General features: G+C 31.6%; 1 protein-coding gene across 1 annotated transcript; it reads right to left on the bottom strand.

Annotated features, from left to right (window-relative positions):
* Positions 1-7,955: 7,955 nt before the first annotated feature.
* On the bottom strand, positions 7,956-11,667 carry LOC109341725. The gene is made up of 4 exons (XM_019579683.1): positions 11,334-11,667; positions 11,035-11,238; positions 9,762-10,322; positions 7,956-8,382 (listed from the first exon to the last, which is right to left on the bottom strand). The coding sequence occupies exons 1-4, from the start codon at positions 11,584-11,586 to the stop codon at positions 8,015-8,017; spliced, it is 1,386 nt and encodes a 461-aa protein (XP_019435228.1). The 5' UTR covers positions 11,587-11,667; the 3' UTR covers positions 7,956-8,014.
* Between the last annotated feature and the right edge of the window lie 3,899 nt (positions 11,668-15,566).

The raw sequence follows: 15,566 nt of genomic DNA, 5'->3' as shown, positions 1-15,566 counted from the left end.
GAGGAAGAGCTATGTGAATTTTCAGCCAATTATACAGAAGCTGCCAAACTGAATAAGTAAAGTTATATGAGGAGAAAAGACGTTGAGAAGTTTCAGCTTGGTCGTTGCAAAAAGAACATAAGGTTCCCGCTCCAGAAGCAATAGAGACTCCCCTCTTGAGAAGAGCATCAACAGTAGGAATCCGATCCTGGAAAAGTCTCCACGCAAAAGCTTTAACTTTTAAGGGAGCTTTTAACTTCGAAAGCATACAAAGATGGTTAATATCACGTTAGCAGTTTTATATTATATTGTAAATTACATAGTAAAAGAAAATAAAACATAAACTGTAAGTCTGTAACATAGTCTTTCCCTGCATTTCTGAACTGAACAAAAGAAACCTAAAATGTGAGGTGGAATTTTTTTTGGGTATAATGAATGATATCCCCTCATCCTTTTATAAGTAATATATTAATCTTTCTTAAAGTGTATGATTGTCTCTCTCAATAAGTATTATTTCGAAGAGTCGAACATTTGACCTTTTAATTTATCTCGGGATGCAATATAACCTTACACTAATAGACCAACGCCTTGATGGTAGTAAGGTAGGAATTTGATATTGAAATATTATTTTCTTGTTTTTTGCATAATAGGACCTTTTTGCATTTTTGTTTCATGGGATGATTAGACAAACAAGTGGTTCAATTTGCTGTTTGAGATGTATTTATAAGCTTTACGATCAATGCACCATTCATAAATTATGTGGAAAAAGATATGTACAATTGCAAGCTGTTTCTGGAGTCAGAGATATCTACTTATCATATGCTACCAAAATTATACAAGTGGTAAATTTAAGATGTTCTACATTCATAAATATTGAATAAGTTAGAAGTGTATATAATTGAAAAGACATATAAGTCTAATAATAACTTAAGGTTTAAGGTCATATCCCAAAGATTATTTTTTTACATTAAAACAATTTTAGGAGTAGAGACTCTCTTTACATCAGCTATAAGAAAATTGACCCAACTCAAAAGAGTGTTATCAAGAATTAAAAATCCTGGATTTTGAGAGCAATCCAGATTCACTAGAAAACTTGTGCACTTGTTAGCTTCTTGATAACTATGGCTGATCTTCACTTCCCAATTTTGCTTATGCGAATTGTGAATAGACTTCAGAAGTCTTATACCTCTAGTGCTAAGATTTTATTCTTAGGCAAGCAATCAACAAAGAATGAATATGCAACTCTAAATGTTTAAATCGTTTGTTCCAAGCTAGATTAAGTCATTCTCAAACTTGGACAATTTAGTCACAAATGAATAAATTACAAGTAAACCACCAAACCACTCACCTTTACTCTCTTTAGTAACCCCACACTGGTCTTGGTCTTTGTGTCATAGCATGGTCCGATAACCTCAAAGTCGGATGCAAGCTTGTATTACCTTTGTTTTTTTTTGTGTGTGTATAATAATCAATATTGAGAACAGTATAGTTAGTAAACCCATATTGATTAATGGTGTGATGGATTCTGTGAATGTTGTGATATCCAAAGTATATGTTTATAAATAGTGTGAATGTTGTGATGAATTTGTAGCTGATGTGGTTGAAATGAAATGATTGTTGTTGATGTTACATACACTTATGTATGTATATAAAATGGTGTTTGACATACATACATTCATCATAACATCGGAGGAAGGTTTGTGGCAGAATGGAAAGATTCAAGATAGTAATATCTTGGGAAATGAATAGGGGTGGTTAATGATGGTGATTCATCATGAAAACCTTGAGGGTTGCTTGGGTAGGGTAGTCCAGTGATGGTCCAGGTTGATCTCCTATAGATCAGGATAGCCTTGCTTAACCAAGTGATTTCTGACACCTCTTTGAGTTATCTGGATCGGTGAGAGAATATAATGGAAATGTAGTTTCAGTACATATAAAATGGTATTTGACATACATACATTCATCATAACATTGGAGGAAGGTTTGTGGCAGAATGGAAAGATTCAAGATAGTAATATCTTGGGAAATGAATAGGGGTGGTTAATGATGGTGATTCATCATGAAAACCTTGAGGGTTGCTTGGGTAGGGTAGTCCAGTGATGGTCCGGTTGATCCCCTGTAGATCAGGATAGCCTTGCTTAACCAAGTGATTTCTGACACCCCCTTTGAGTTATCTGGATCGGTGAGAGAGCTCCTGGTATGAGAGTCACCTGGTCTGATAGGTGTACTTAGTTATTGTATTATATCATACAGGATGTCTTGTACTCCCGATTGCTTTCCAAAAGGAGTTGAGTTGAAAAATAATGGGAGTTGAGTTGAAAAGTGAAAGGTTGAATATGGATTCATATGCATTGCATTTGATATTGGACTAGTTGGTGATACATTGCATAGTTTATGCACCATACTCATGAGATTGAGTTTTATGTTTGAGAAATGTGATATGTTTATTTTATAATATGATTGTTAATGTTGTGCTATAATCGTTTATGTTGTGTCATGTCGCTTATACTGTGTTATAATCGCTTATGTTGAGTTATGATTGTCCATGTTATGATATATATTATTTATATTATGTTATGATACTTAATTTCCATATAATTCCACATATTGTGCCTTAAAAGGATAACTTACTCTCTCTTTGTTTTTGTATATTGTGTACTGGTATATCTCTTATGATCATACAGATAACAAGCAACACTTCTCCCCAAGAAATGGTAGAGGATCTGGTTCCTGTTAGTAGCATAGGAATATAGGGTTGGTGTGTGATTGGAATGATATGTTGGATACTTATATTTTTGGAAGACTGGTAAAAAAAAATGGGTTACCTTAGGTGTTATGTTCTGTTTTGTGTTATGTTTTTTTGTATTGGGGTACCCTGTTGTAAGGATGAAATTAACTTCTGATACTCTAGGAACACAAGTTTTACTTTACTTGGAAAAACTATAAGTTATTTGTATGTATGCAACTAAAACTAACTAGAAATTGCATTCTCATAGATAGATCATAGTTATTATGTAGTTGTTTGTAAAACATGTTATATATGACTTTTAGTCATGACATTTTGATGGATATTATCACATGTGTTTTTATTAGGTTGCTTTAGAATGACAAAAGTATTGATAAGTAAATATATATACTTAGTCATTAAAATAAGGACAATTGATTCTTGGAAAAAAAATTATTTATTCACATAATTATAGAAAATGAACTTGAATTGTTGAAGTCTTAAAAATATATTGTTATGTCATTTGGGCCATGGTTTTTAATTAGAAACTCATATTTATTAAATGTATCCACAATAAATAAAATCTATGAAGGAAGAAATTCATAGTCATAAATAGTTGTTGAGAAATAAATTCTATAAAAACATATTTATTTATTTCACAAAAGAATCGGGTTGTTACAGAAGGTCATAAGCAGATTTGACGGAGTATAGGTTGGATTTGTCGTAGCGCCACTCCCAAGAATCAAGAGCGTTTTCTCGGACAACAACATTTTGAATTACCTGCAAAAACGTTTCATTTAGATCAGTTTCCCAAATAAAAAGATTACGTCTCCAAGAAATATTCCAAACCCAGTTTCCTTCAATCCAACTTCCTAAGTCACTAATGTGAGCATTCGGATTAACACTGAGAGAATAAAGTCTTCTAAAACTGGATAACAGATTAATAGGGCTCACCCAGTTGTCATGCCAGAATCTGGTCGAAGACCCATCTCCAATACGGCGAGAAATACCTTCCCAAAACCAAAGATTGTTATCAGACCCAGTACGGTAAAGATTTCCAATATCTCTAGCGCAGAAAGATTTGATAGTAGAAGAAGACCTAGGCTCAATCTCGTTAGCATTAGCAAAATTCTGGCCATACTTAGAACACAAAACTTTACACCACAAACTATCTTTCTCAGTGAGCATACACCAGTTCCATTTCCCAAGACGGGCGAGATTGAAGAGATGAATATCTTTAACACCTAACCCACCCTTTGACTTAAGCGTACACACCTTATCTTATTTAACCCAAGGGATCTTTCTATGACCCTCAGTCCCGCCCCAAAGAAAATCCCTCTGAATTTTTTGGATCGAACGAATAACACCAACATGAGCTTTATAGAAGGACAAATGGTAAACAGGGAAAGCTGATAGGACATCATTAACCAAGATGAGGCGACCCCCGAAAGAGATCTGATTCAAATTTCACGAAGAAAGTATGGTTCGAATCCTATCAATAAGAGGTTTCCAAGTTGCACCACGATGATGATTCACACCCACAAGAATCCTTAAATAAGTGAATGAGTTAGGGGAGATCTTGCAATGAAGGGAAAAAGCCATACTTTGAATATGATCCTCAGTCACGTTTATACCAAGTAATTTGATTTTGTTGAAGTTAATTTTAAGACCCGAAGAAAGCTCAAATAACCGCAAAATACTTTTCATAGCCCAAATATTCTTGTGAGTGCAATCACCAATTAGAATTGCATCATCAGCAAATTGGATCATAGGGACATCAATATGATCAAGGCTCACCTTGTAGGGAGTGAAGAGACCTTGAGAACTAGCTTCACGCATGAGACCAGACAAACCTTCGGCCACAATAAGGAAGACAAAAGGGGAAAGAGGGTCTCCTTGGCGCAGACCACGTTGGAGATGGATCTCCTCCGTAAGGCTACCATTAACCAGGATAGACGTTGTTACAGTAGTCAAACATTCCATGATCTAGTCCCTCCACTTCTGACAGAACCCTAAACGAGACATCATATGATCAATGAATCTCCACGAAACAAAGTTAAAAGCTTTTTCAAAATCGACTTTAAAAATGGCACATTACTGACCAGATTTTTTAGCATCGTGGATGATTTCATTGAGAATCACGACCCCGTCTAGGATATGACTTCCTTTTAGAAAGGCAGATTGAGTATCACTAATGACCTTACCAAGCATTTGCCGTAATCTGTTAGCAAGCAACTTAGCCAGAATTTTGTATAAGCAACCGATGAGAGAAATTGGTGTGTAATCCCCAATTGAGGACTATATTTTTTAGGGATTAAACATATGAATGAGGAATTGACACCCTTAGTAATTTTACCATTAGCATGAAAATCGTGAACCATTTTGATGTTGTCATCCTTCGTGATATGCCAGAAAGCTTTGATAAATTTAAAATTAAACCCATCAGCTCCAGGACTCTTACCGCCCTCACAGTCCCAAATGGCGTTTTTAATCTCCTCCTCGTCAAAATTAGCAATAAGCAAAACATTATCCGAAGGATCTAATTGGTTAAAAGAGATGCCAGACAAGGTCGGACGATTCCTGTTCTGCTCATTAAAAAGGTTCTCAAAGTGATGACGGATCTCCTGTCTGACACCATGAACATCTTCAGTCCATGGCCCGTGAATATTTAGCCCATGAATAGAGTTTTGCCTCTTCCTATGGTTCATGAGCCCGTGAGAAAAATTAGAGTTTGTGTCGCCTTCCTTGAGCCATTTAGATCTAGACTTTTGGAAAATAAGGGTTTGATGAAGAGATCGAGCGCGCCAAAGATCCGCAATGACTAATTTAGGAAAGTATGGTCATTTAATTAAAAGTTCTGAGTCCGGAAGTCGATTACGAATTCATGATAATATTACTCTCTCTTCCATGGAGGGTACTCTTGAAAAATTAATTACTAAAACAAAATAATGTCTTATTTTTATTTTTATGTGTGATAATAGTTCATCTTACTCATACATATGTGAACTAGGAAATTAATAGTGTAGTCGTGAGTTAAAAATTGTTTGATTTGATTTTGCCCCATCTAATTGATAATAATGATAATAATAACAATAAACCAATGATTTGAGCACAAAACCAAGAATTTTTTTTTTAATTTTTCTAGTTTTTTATAATTTAATTTCTGTAATTAAAACGAAACTGAAAATTATTTATTTAAGAAAACATTGATAATTAATTGACAATGGATTACGATCCTAAACTTCAAACAAAGATAAAGGTTACGAGACATCAAAAAAATTATTTATTGAGATAAAATTATTTTTCAAAGGATGTTTACAAAAAAAAACTTTGGTAGGTAAAAATAATTTATTTAGATTTAAAAATTATCACATACCTAACAATGATTGCAGAACATTTACAACATGAACAAGGATTCTATCCAATAGTGAAAAGACAAGTATTTGTGGTTCATTTTATTTTCAATTGCAAAAATATATTTCATTATATATAAAAAAAATAAAAATGTCATATTATATTAATTTTCTTTGCTCTTACTGCATGCTAGAACAAAAAATCAGCAAGTCACACTGCAATGTCATTTTTAAATTTATAATAAATATACTTGTTAGTTTCATTGACTATAGAACAATGTGAGATGACTAAACTATTGATTCTTTTCATTTCATTGCTTGAGAGTTTGTTTAAGACCATACACAAATTTATATAACTTACAAACCAAATGCTCTTGGATTGGAACTACAAAACATTCCCTGTATAAATTTCTCCTTTCAATTCACTATTTAAAAAATTACTTTTAACTTGCATTTAATGTATTTCAAGATCACCAATTACATAATTGCATACTTAAAGTACAAGAGAGACTTAGGTTAAGACATATATATTAGTGACAATTAATAAAATTTTGATAAGATGATAAAAATTTAATTCTAATTAAGGTTTAATCTTAATGATAGTACCAAAAAATAAATAGACTTATGTTCAAATATAATGTATTATATATGTCTCTAGACAAAGAGAATATTCATAATAGTTAGTTGACCAATAGATGATATTTACAATCAATAAGAGATACAATAATAAAAACATGTACATGATATATAGGGTGAGGATCTAGGATATCATTCCTAAAGGTAAAATTGAAACCTTAAATGTTTTTATACAATTTATTCTTGTGCACATATACACATAAATATATTTAAAACTACATATCAATAATATATTGGTTTAATGGTATAAATTTTTGTTAATTTCCTATGATAATTAAAAGCTCAAAGATCAATTTTTAGGAGTGATACTTATTAAAAATGAGTGATACATACCATGAAAGAGATCAATTCTTTACTAAAAAGTTGAAGTGATATTCTTAATATTAACAAAAATAAAATAAAATAACATTATCAAAGGAACATTATGATTTCAAATTAATAAAATGTTTTTATTACGTTTGTTTCACGCTTTGATGTTGTAGAAAGGATATAAGAAGAGTGAAGGGTACATAAATTCGAGATCATCCAAGTAAACTTTCCTCATTCTAAGTTACTTTAGAATCACGGAACCTTTCACTTTAAGAAACAGATCATTCTTAAGGCAACAATTCAATTATTCTCTGCGCACTTTACAACAAATGAGAGTAGATAAAATTTGGCAACCAATAAACACAAAGGGAAAGAAACATTCCTGTTAACCTGTTACAAGCTGTCAGTTTTTCTCTATTAGTAAAAGAGTTTGTGTTCATTTTTATTGTTAATCAAATCCCCTTTGACACTTTGCTAGAAGACAAATACAACAACTAGGCCATTTTATCTTTAATTAATAAAGACCTAAATTATCACCTGAAATTTTATAGAGGCATATTGGTTCTTAAAAAGTTAATTAAGAAACTTAATATAATCCTGAAAAAAATAAATAACAAACAATTTCTTTCCTTCTAGCTAGAGTAAATTTTATGGACACTTTGTTTTTGTATTAATGAGTAATTTGATTATTATTTAAATTTTGAGGATCGAGGTAATGTTTTTTTTTTAAATTTAAGGACAAAAATTCCCCTTATGAAATTTAAGAGATCAATTTGATTTCACAGTAATTTAAAATTCTTGACCTATTTTATAGAGTATAGCTCTTCTCTAATATTGGAATACAATGTAAAAAAATCTTAGTTTTTAAATTTATTTTATTAAAAAATAATTTAAATTCATAACTCTTAGATTTTTTTTTGTTATATATCATCACAATTACTCGTTCAATATTAGACCCTCCAGTAATATAGAGTATTCATTCTTTTTCTATACTATGATTTTTTATGTGCCATCAATCATTTGACTCTTCTTTACCCCACATTGTGGAAAGATACTTCTGGCACTTGCCACAGCAGCTGCTATTCACATACAACAAATCTTGGTGTGCCCTTTTGGTTCTTCTTGAAGGGGACACTTTTTTGGTAGCAGAATTGGTCCCATCAATGCGTTTGAGATTGTGCCTGTACTCTACTGTTAGTTGTTCAAATACTTCTACCTCAAACATGTTCAGCTTCAGGTTTGGCTTCATGTGATCTCTAACAAATGCAAAGGGTAATTGGTCCCTTGGGTTAAATGCATCCAACTCATTGAACATAAAACATGAGAAGAGGTTACTTCTTAGTCCATGCCTCCTCAAGATTAGAGCACTGTCTGGTACATCTGTCAAAACAAAAAGTAGAAATAATAAAGCAGAAGAAAAACCAATGCATGGGAACCTGAGTTACTATGGTTACCTTTTTCTAAAGTTGCATGCATGGATCAATATCTAAACCGTGGTTTATCTAGAGACTTTCTTAATTAACTTCCCCCTCAAATTATAAGGTTATCACCCACTTATTTTTCTATTCAAGATTTTATTATCACATATTTAAACTGAATAATAAATTATTCAATCATATTTTATTCATTAGGAATTACTTCTAATCATCTCATATTTATGTCATATCTATGAACTAATTATTACATGAACCATGACTAATGGTCATTAATTATACATTAATGATTTAAAATTAAATGAATTTATTACAAATTGAGATTATTAATCGTGAACCATGTAATAATCTCTCTTCATCTTCATCTTATATTGTTGTTGGAACTTTATTGTGGAACATATAATACAATAGAGTATCAATGATATTATAAATTTTCTATCACCAATAATACTTGCATTTTTCTACTATATGATCCACCGAACTTAAATTATATTATTTACATTTCCATCTTCATTACTTTTTGTGATAGACTTGACATACCTAAATTGGGTGGCCTGTTTAATTTATGGTTGATTCTAATTGCTCAAAAAAGAATGAGTTATCACAAGACCTAAACCTTTTGGACCACAATTGACAGAGTAGTACTACCACAAACAAATTAAAGGGTGATGATTTTGGTGATCTATTTTTGTTATTAGATGGTAAATGAAATTTAATGCAATGCTTTTTTTATGCTTGAATGCCAAGATGCTTAGTTAGTTCAGAGTTAAGACCTTGGATGAGTTTCATAGCCCCATGTATTGAAAATAATTGGTTAGAAGTTAGAATACCGAAACCAACTGAAGTGAGAACTAAGATAACAAAAGTAAACTACCCTATATGGAAGAAAGTCAAGAAACCTCTCTCTAACAAACCTTAATATGCATGGCTTACAAGTCATAAGTATATTTATATTCAAGACTTGTATGCTTTATTAACTTGGATTTGATTACACTTTACTTATCTTAACAACTAATTTTCTGACCTTTTAACCTTATCTAAAGCTCATGACATTATATACTTATATGCTTTATTAATTTGGATTGGATTACACTTTACTTACCTTAACATCCTAATTTTATGACTTTTTCAAGCATGCTCAATTCAAAATCACTCAACTCTAATGCTGGCAATATTCCATATAGTGTAGTCAGGTTTGATATCCAAATGTTGAAAGATTAATTCTTAATGCAACTGTAATTAAACAATGTATATATGCAACTAGGGATAACAAATGAAAGCCTACAAATTCCACTCAATAAAGTAATATAAAAAATGTCAAGTTACCTGACACATAGGGCTTCTTGCTAGGACTCCATGGCAGCAATCCATGTTCACAATATGTCTCCATTTGCACCCTTAAGGCATTAACATCCCACCATTTTTTCCACCTTGCAGTAGCCATTGCTTCTTCCATAGTATGAACATAATAAGGGTGTTTTGATATGGCCATGTCTACATTCTCAGATATAACAAGTGAATGAACCAACAACAATGGATCAACCACAAGTTGCAATTTTGCATCTACCCAAATGCTGAATTTAGAATTTGGGAATAGCCTATGGACTAAATATTTTGGTATGATTCCATTCATTGCTGGGTTCTCATACAAATCCACTTTTGTAACCTTTACAAGTCTCCATACACCTACCTTGTATTCCACGGAATTTAATGAAATTAATCCATGATGTTCAAGACCGTTGAGGGTGACATCATCCACGAACATGAAGAAACACACATTTTCAAGTGTTTTGGAACCAAGGCCCTTAGGTTGCCGGATTTTGTCATGGTCATTGAAAATTGCTGAAACTACAACTACATTGTCACACTTTTCCATCCAAATTTGATCTACATCAAGAAACAAAGCACATAACATAAGTTGATGTACAAAAAATACTGTAAGCATATTATCATCTAAAACCAAACTACAAAAAAGGCTGGCTCAATGCCTCATTTACTCGAGCTCGAAGAGGATATTTCCAGGTTTGAACCGACGACCTTCCAATTCACAAGGTGGTAACCTCAAGATAAATGTATAGATAAAGACTTGTGTGGGGACGCATGTGTATATAAATGTATAGATAAAGACTTGTGTGGGGACGCATGTGTATAGAGACGAGTAATGATCCGGCAAGTGCATATTTTTCACTTGTTTTTAATGGCAAAAATGTGATTTCATTATAATCAGAAGAATATATATATTGCATTTCTCTTCACTTTTTGAAGCACTTATCTCTCCACTAATGGAGAGGAGAGAATCCTAACTCATAGAAACAACTAATAAAATCTTAACAACACATTAAAAATTTAGTCATAAATGATAACACCAACAAATATAAATACATTTATTTCAAATATAACATCTTGTATATGTCTCCACACAAGTTTTTCTCAAATTTATAATAGACTAATTGCTATAAATATAATTGGCATATGTATGGATTTCAGTAGCATGTTATAACCAATAGAAACATGATTGTTGAATTTTCTTACGTGAATTGAGATATAATTCCGTGACAAATACACGCATACAGCAAGTGAGAATTCATGGGAAACTGACCAGAATCACTGATTGGAAATTTCTTCAAAAATCCACAGGGAACTTCTTTGTTGTCATTTTGATGATCAAAATAAGAAAACCTCACAAGGGTGCTGAGATTCCCACCAAAACTATCAGCATTCCCCTGCATATATCTCAGGGGAATTGAATAAGCTGAAAAATTATTGTGCCAATTCTTGATCTCCTTCACAACATTCCAATAATCTAAATTCATTTTCCACAACCCATTAAACAAAAGTTACTATCTTGATAATCATAAAACAAAAAAAAAAATCATTATTTTTTTGGGCTGTATGTACCTGAAAAATAAACAGGGGAAGAACATGTAGAACGTGTTGTTGATACAGCATATTTGTGTTCACCATAGGAAGAAGGGTAAGAGAAGAGAGAATTTTGAATGGGATCCAATGGCGATGATCTGAAGAAGCATTTGGATTGGGATAAAGTGGTGTAAAGTGCAAGAAAAAGAGTGGTGAAGAGATAGAGAAGAGAAAAACATAGGAGTTTTGATTTAAAGATAAGAGGTTTCGAAGTTGTTATTAGCTTACCCATGAAGTGATGTTTTCTGAGGATTTCTGTTCCATGGATTTGATTTCCCTTTCACTTTGTGTTTTTTAGAGAATTAATTATTGATGATTGTGTTGTTGAATGACCCACAAATATGATTACTTTCAGCAACTTAAATTTTGTTTCTACTTATGTGGGCCTTAAATACTTATTAAATTTATATTACTCCAATTTTGTAGTCCTTTTGTTTTTTATAATTCACATAAATTAAAAAAACAGGTCATGTAGTTAGTAACAATGTTATTAAAATTGGATTGGAAATTAAACAAGTTAGGCCAGTTAAATTACAATAAAGTGACGTGCAAAGTTTGGAATGCATGGCTAATGGGGTGGAAAACTAAATTCATGTAGAATAAATTAATTTATTTTAGCCTTATAACAAGTCAAGCAAGTTGGTCCAGTGGCAAAGAATACTACAGCATGGCAAGACTCCTCCAAGCACAGGAGAAAATCAATTTTTTTTATCTAAAGTAATTTGTGAATTGACAATTTAAAATGTTAATAATCCTATCTAAAATTTGGTGTTTTTTCAGGAGGGAAAGCTTTTATTTTTCAATTAACCATATATTTCATTGACTTTCGCTTTTATGATAATTATTAGTAGCATATTGACAAATATTTTTGTGTCCATTAACTTGCATTTTTATTGTTTGTGATTAAGTATACATCTTTATATGTAGTAATGAAAATAGAAGAAAATAGTAGTATAGATGGTAGTTAAACAACTCATTAACATAAGAATGCATAAGACTAAATTAAATCTTTAATTGTAGAAAATAGAAGAAAACAAATATATATTCTCTAATACAATATTTTCTACCTTTAATTTTCAAAGGAAAAAAAATATTTTTTTACCTACAATCTTTTTATTTTATAATTAATTCTATTTATTCCTATACAGAAATGATTGTAAATTCAAGTCTAATAAAGGTAACTATTACATGAAATAAAGATCAACCATAGAAATTTGTGTAAATAAAAAGGGTTTTACCCATGTTTAAATAAAACCATTAAATATGGTACTCTCTCTAAAGATAATGAAAAAAATATAAAAAACTATTTAAATTGATAATTTTTTGTCAGGTGAGGTGGTGAAATAAAACGGTAGAACAAAGTTTAGAATAATGTTATATTTCTTCTCAATTTTGGTTTTCTATGAGCAGTTTTTTGGTACTTTTTAAATGCGTAATTTGTATTGCAACTAGGACTTGTTTTCTTTATCATTCTATCACTTACGTATAAAAAAACAATCCTTCCGCCACCTGAATATGTAAATACAGTGTATGTTTTTTTATTGAATCTTCTGTTCTAAAATCCAAGTTATACATCAAACCAAAATAAGCTATGTATTATGTTTAAACGTTAAACCATCTGGACCGCATTATTTTATATATACTTAATAATTATCTATAAATATATAATTATATATAAATACAAAATTTTATATAATTAATAATTATATATAATTATAGTGAAATAATATCGCCTCATCTTTTTTGGATCGGCATAAAACAATATATTAGTGTAAAAGTCCGTTGTTTTTATAATTTAAGTAAACCATGTTATTTCAGTATAATCAGTTTTAACTCAGTTAGAGTATAATTTCTCTAGTCAAAGTGGCTCAACACATCATTCAGTTAAGACTATAAAGCAGGACTTTTCTCAAGTCCGATCAACGAGTGGACTGATCGAACCTTCTGGTCCTTACAATATTGGTTTGAACTAGTGTTTATTTATTATATCATTAATCAGTTCTTATATTTAAAATATATCTTATTAATTAAGTCAAGCTAGTAGTTGATTATAACTTTTATCCTAGTATATACTAATACTATAAATAATATAAATTTTAAAAGAAAGTCCCAATCACAATAGTTATAAACTTGTCTGAATGTGTGAGATAATTATCAAGTCCCTATCTCATAAACATTAGCAATTTGTATCAATTTTATGCAATGTGTGAATTCCATTATAATTTTGGGCCATTGTAAGCCTGCTTAAGTGATTTGGGTTTTCTGTCCATTTAAGATATCCAGTTTTTTTATAGAAAAAGAAATAATATGGGCTCGGCCCAATTATATTAATCTCCTTAAAAAAGTTTAATGTACAAAAATAAAAAATTAAGATAAATAAAACATGTGCCAAATCAAAAAATAAAATAACTTACAAGAAGAATGTACTAGTTTTTTCAATATACAAGTTTCTCTATTTTTGTGTTATAAATTTCATAGAATTTAAGCTATAATTCTCGAATTGAAATGAAAATAACTAAAGATACTTTGCCTTTCCAAAATATTTGACACTCATATTACCTTTATATACTTCATAGGGCTCACTTGTCAATCAAGTATTACCATTTAAAATAATTAATTTCTTATCCATACATCTATACTAAAATAAATAATTATGATAGAAAATTGAATCCAAATGCAATAGTTTCTAAAAATGCCTCATCAATTGTAACTCTCATGTGCATTTTTATAAAGACAATACAACAATATTTTCATGGTAAAGTTCACGTTAAGTATATCATGGTGACCATGTTGACCAACAATGATGTTTGTAGAAGTGATTTTTGAAGATGTATGTATTTGACATGCATTTTTTAAGGTTATATGTTCAAATAATAATATTAATATGCTAAATCAGTTTAATTCTTCAATAATATTCTATATGGGGGCGAGTTCATAAGATGTATTATGTCATGAATCAACATGCATACTTTAGTCAAAAGAATTCCATTAGCACTTGGAGTGTTTCAAACTTGATATGCAATTATCTTAACATCATTAGTAGAGATGCCATAATATGTGTCAAGCCAGTTACATAAAATAACCAAAAGAGTTAGCCTGTCCTCCAAGCAAACTGGCTCAAATAAGGGCCATGATGCACCAGAGGTTATGCTTGGTGCATCAGAAGATAATCAGCACTAGTTACATAAAATGGCCAAAAGAGTTAGCTTGTCCTCCAAGCAAACTGGCTCAAATAAGGGCCAAGATGCACTACAGGTTATGCTCGGTGCATCAGGAGATAATCAGCCTAGAAATAAGCATATGCTAAGGCCTCATTGGCCCGAAACTAATATATCAACTCCTAATACATCTATTTGTATGTGTCTACAGGTCATGACTCACATGACACACCATCTGCCCAAGGAAGTGTATCATGCCAAAGGAACCAAAGCAGTACATACGACCAAGAAATGGGAGATTAAAGCAGAGTATCCAGAAACAGAGTATCCAGTCATTGATCATTTTAACCTCTTCACCTTTGATCCTCATTTGGGCTGCCTCAGCCAGAACTTGGCCAAGCCCATAGAGTTTGTTATGGAAACAGAGCTTGAGTGGAACACAAGCAACTAATTCTATTTTTGGCATGGGTTAAATATGTCAATTTTTGTATGTATTAGTTAGTTAGTTAGTTTTTCAGTTATGTAGTATAAATACTAGCTATATTTTCCTCTTGTAAGCAAGAAATTCCATTTGAGTAATTCAATAAAAGAGTAGTTCATTTCTTCATCTGATTTGTTATTCATCTTCTTTCTTATTTCTATTTGTGTGGTTATAAGGGTGTGCATTTACACCCAAGGGTGTTTCTTGTTAGAATTCAATAGGGAGTCCCATTTTCTTAGATGGTGTCAGAGCTTTTTCAAGAGTTGTGCTATATTCAAGCATGTCATCACTTGTGCCTTCAAATCCAGTGCTGGATCCCTCACAAGATCCAAGATCCCCCTATTATCTACACCCATCAGAAAACCCAGCTAATGCTCTGGTTTCCTCTCTACTAAATGGAGAAAATTACCATCAATGGTCCAAGTCAATGAAGATGAGTTTGATTTCAAAACAGAAGTTGGAATTTGTGGATGGCAGCATACAAGCACCCTCCAAATCAGATGCAATTTACAAAGCTTGGGAAAAGTCAAATTGTGAAGAAGATCTTGCTCCTGACCTTGGCACGGTTTTGAT

This window comes from Lupinus angustifolius, unplaced genomic scaffold (assembly GCF_001865875.1).
Source record: "Lupinus angustifolius cultivar Tanjil unplaced genomic scaffold, LupAngTanjil_v1.0 Scaffold_603, whole genome shotgun sequence".
NCBI classification, from domain to species: domain Eukaryota; kingdom Viridiplantae; phylum Streptophyta; class Magnoliopsida; order Fabales; family Fabaceae; genus Lupinus; species Lupinus angustifolius.
The sequence above is the reverse complement of the archived record's forward strand: the minus strand, read 5'-3'. Positions and strand labels throughout refer to the sequence as shown.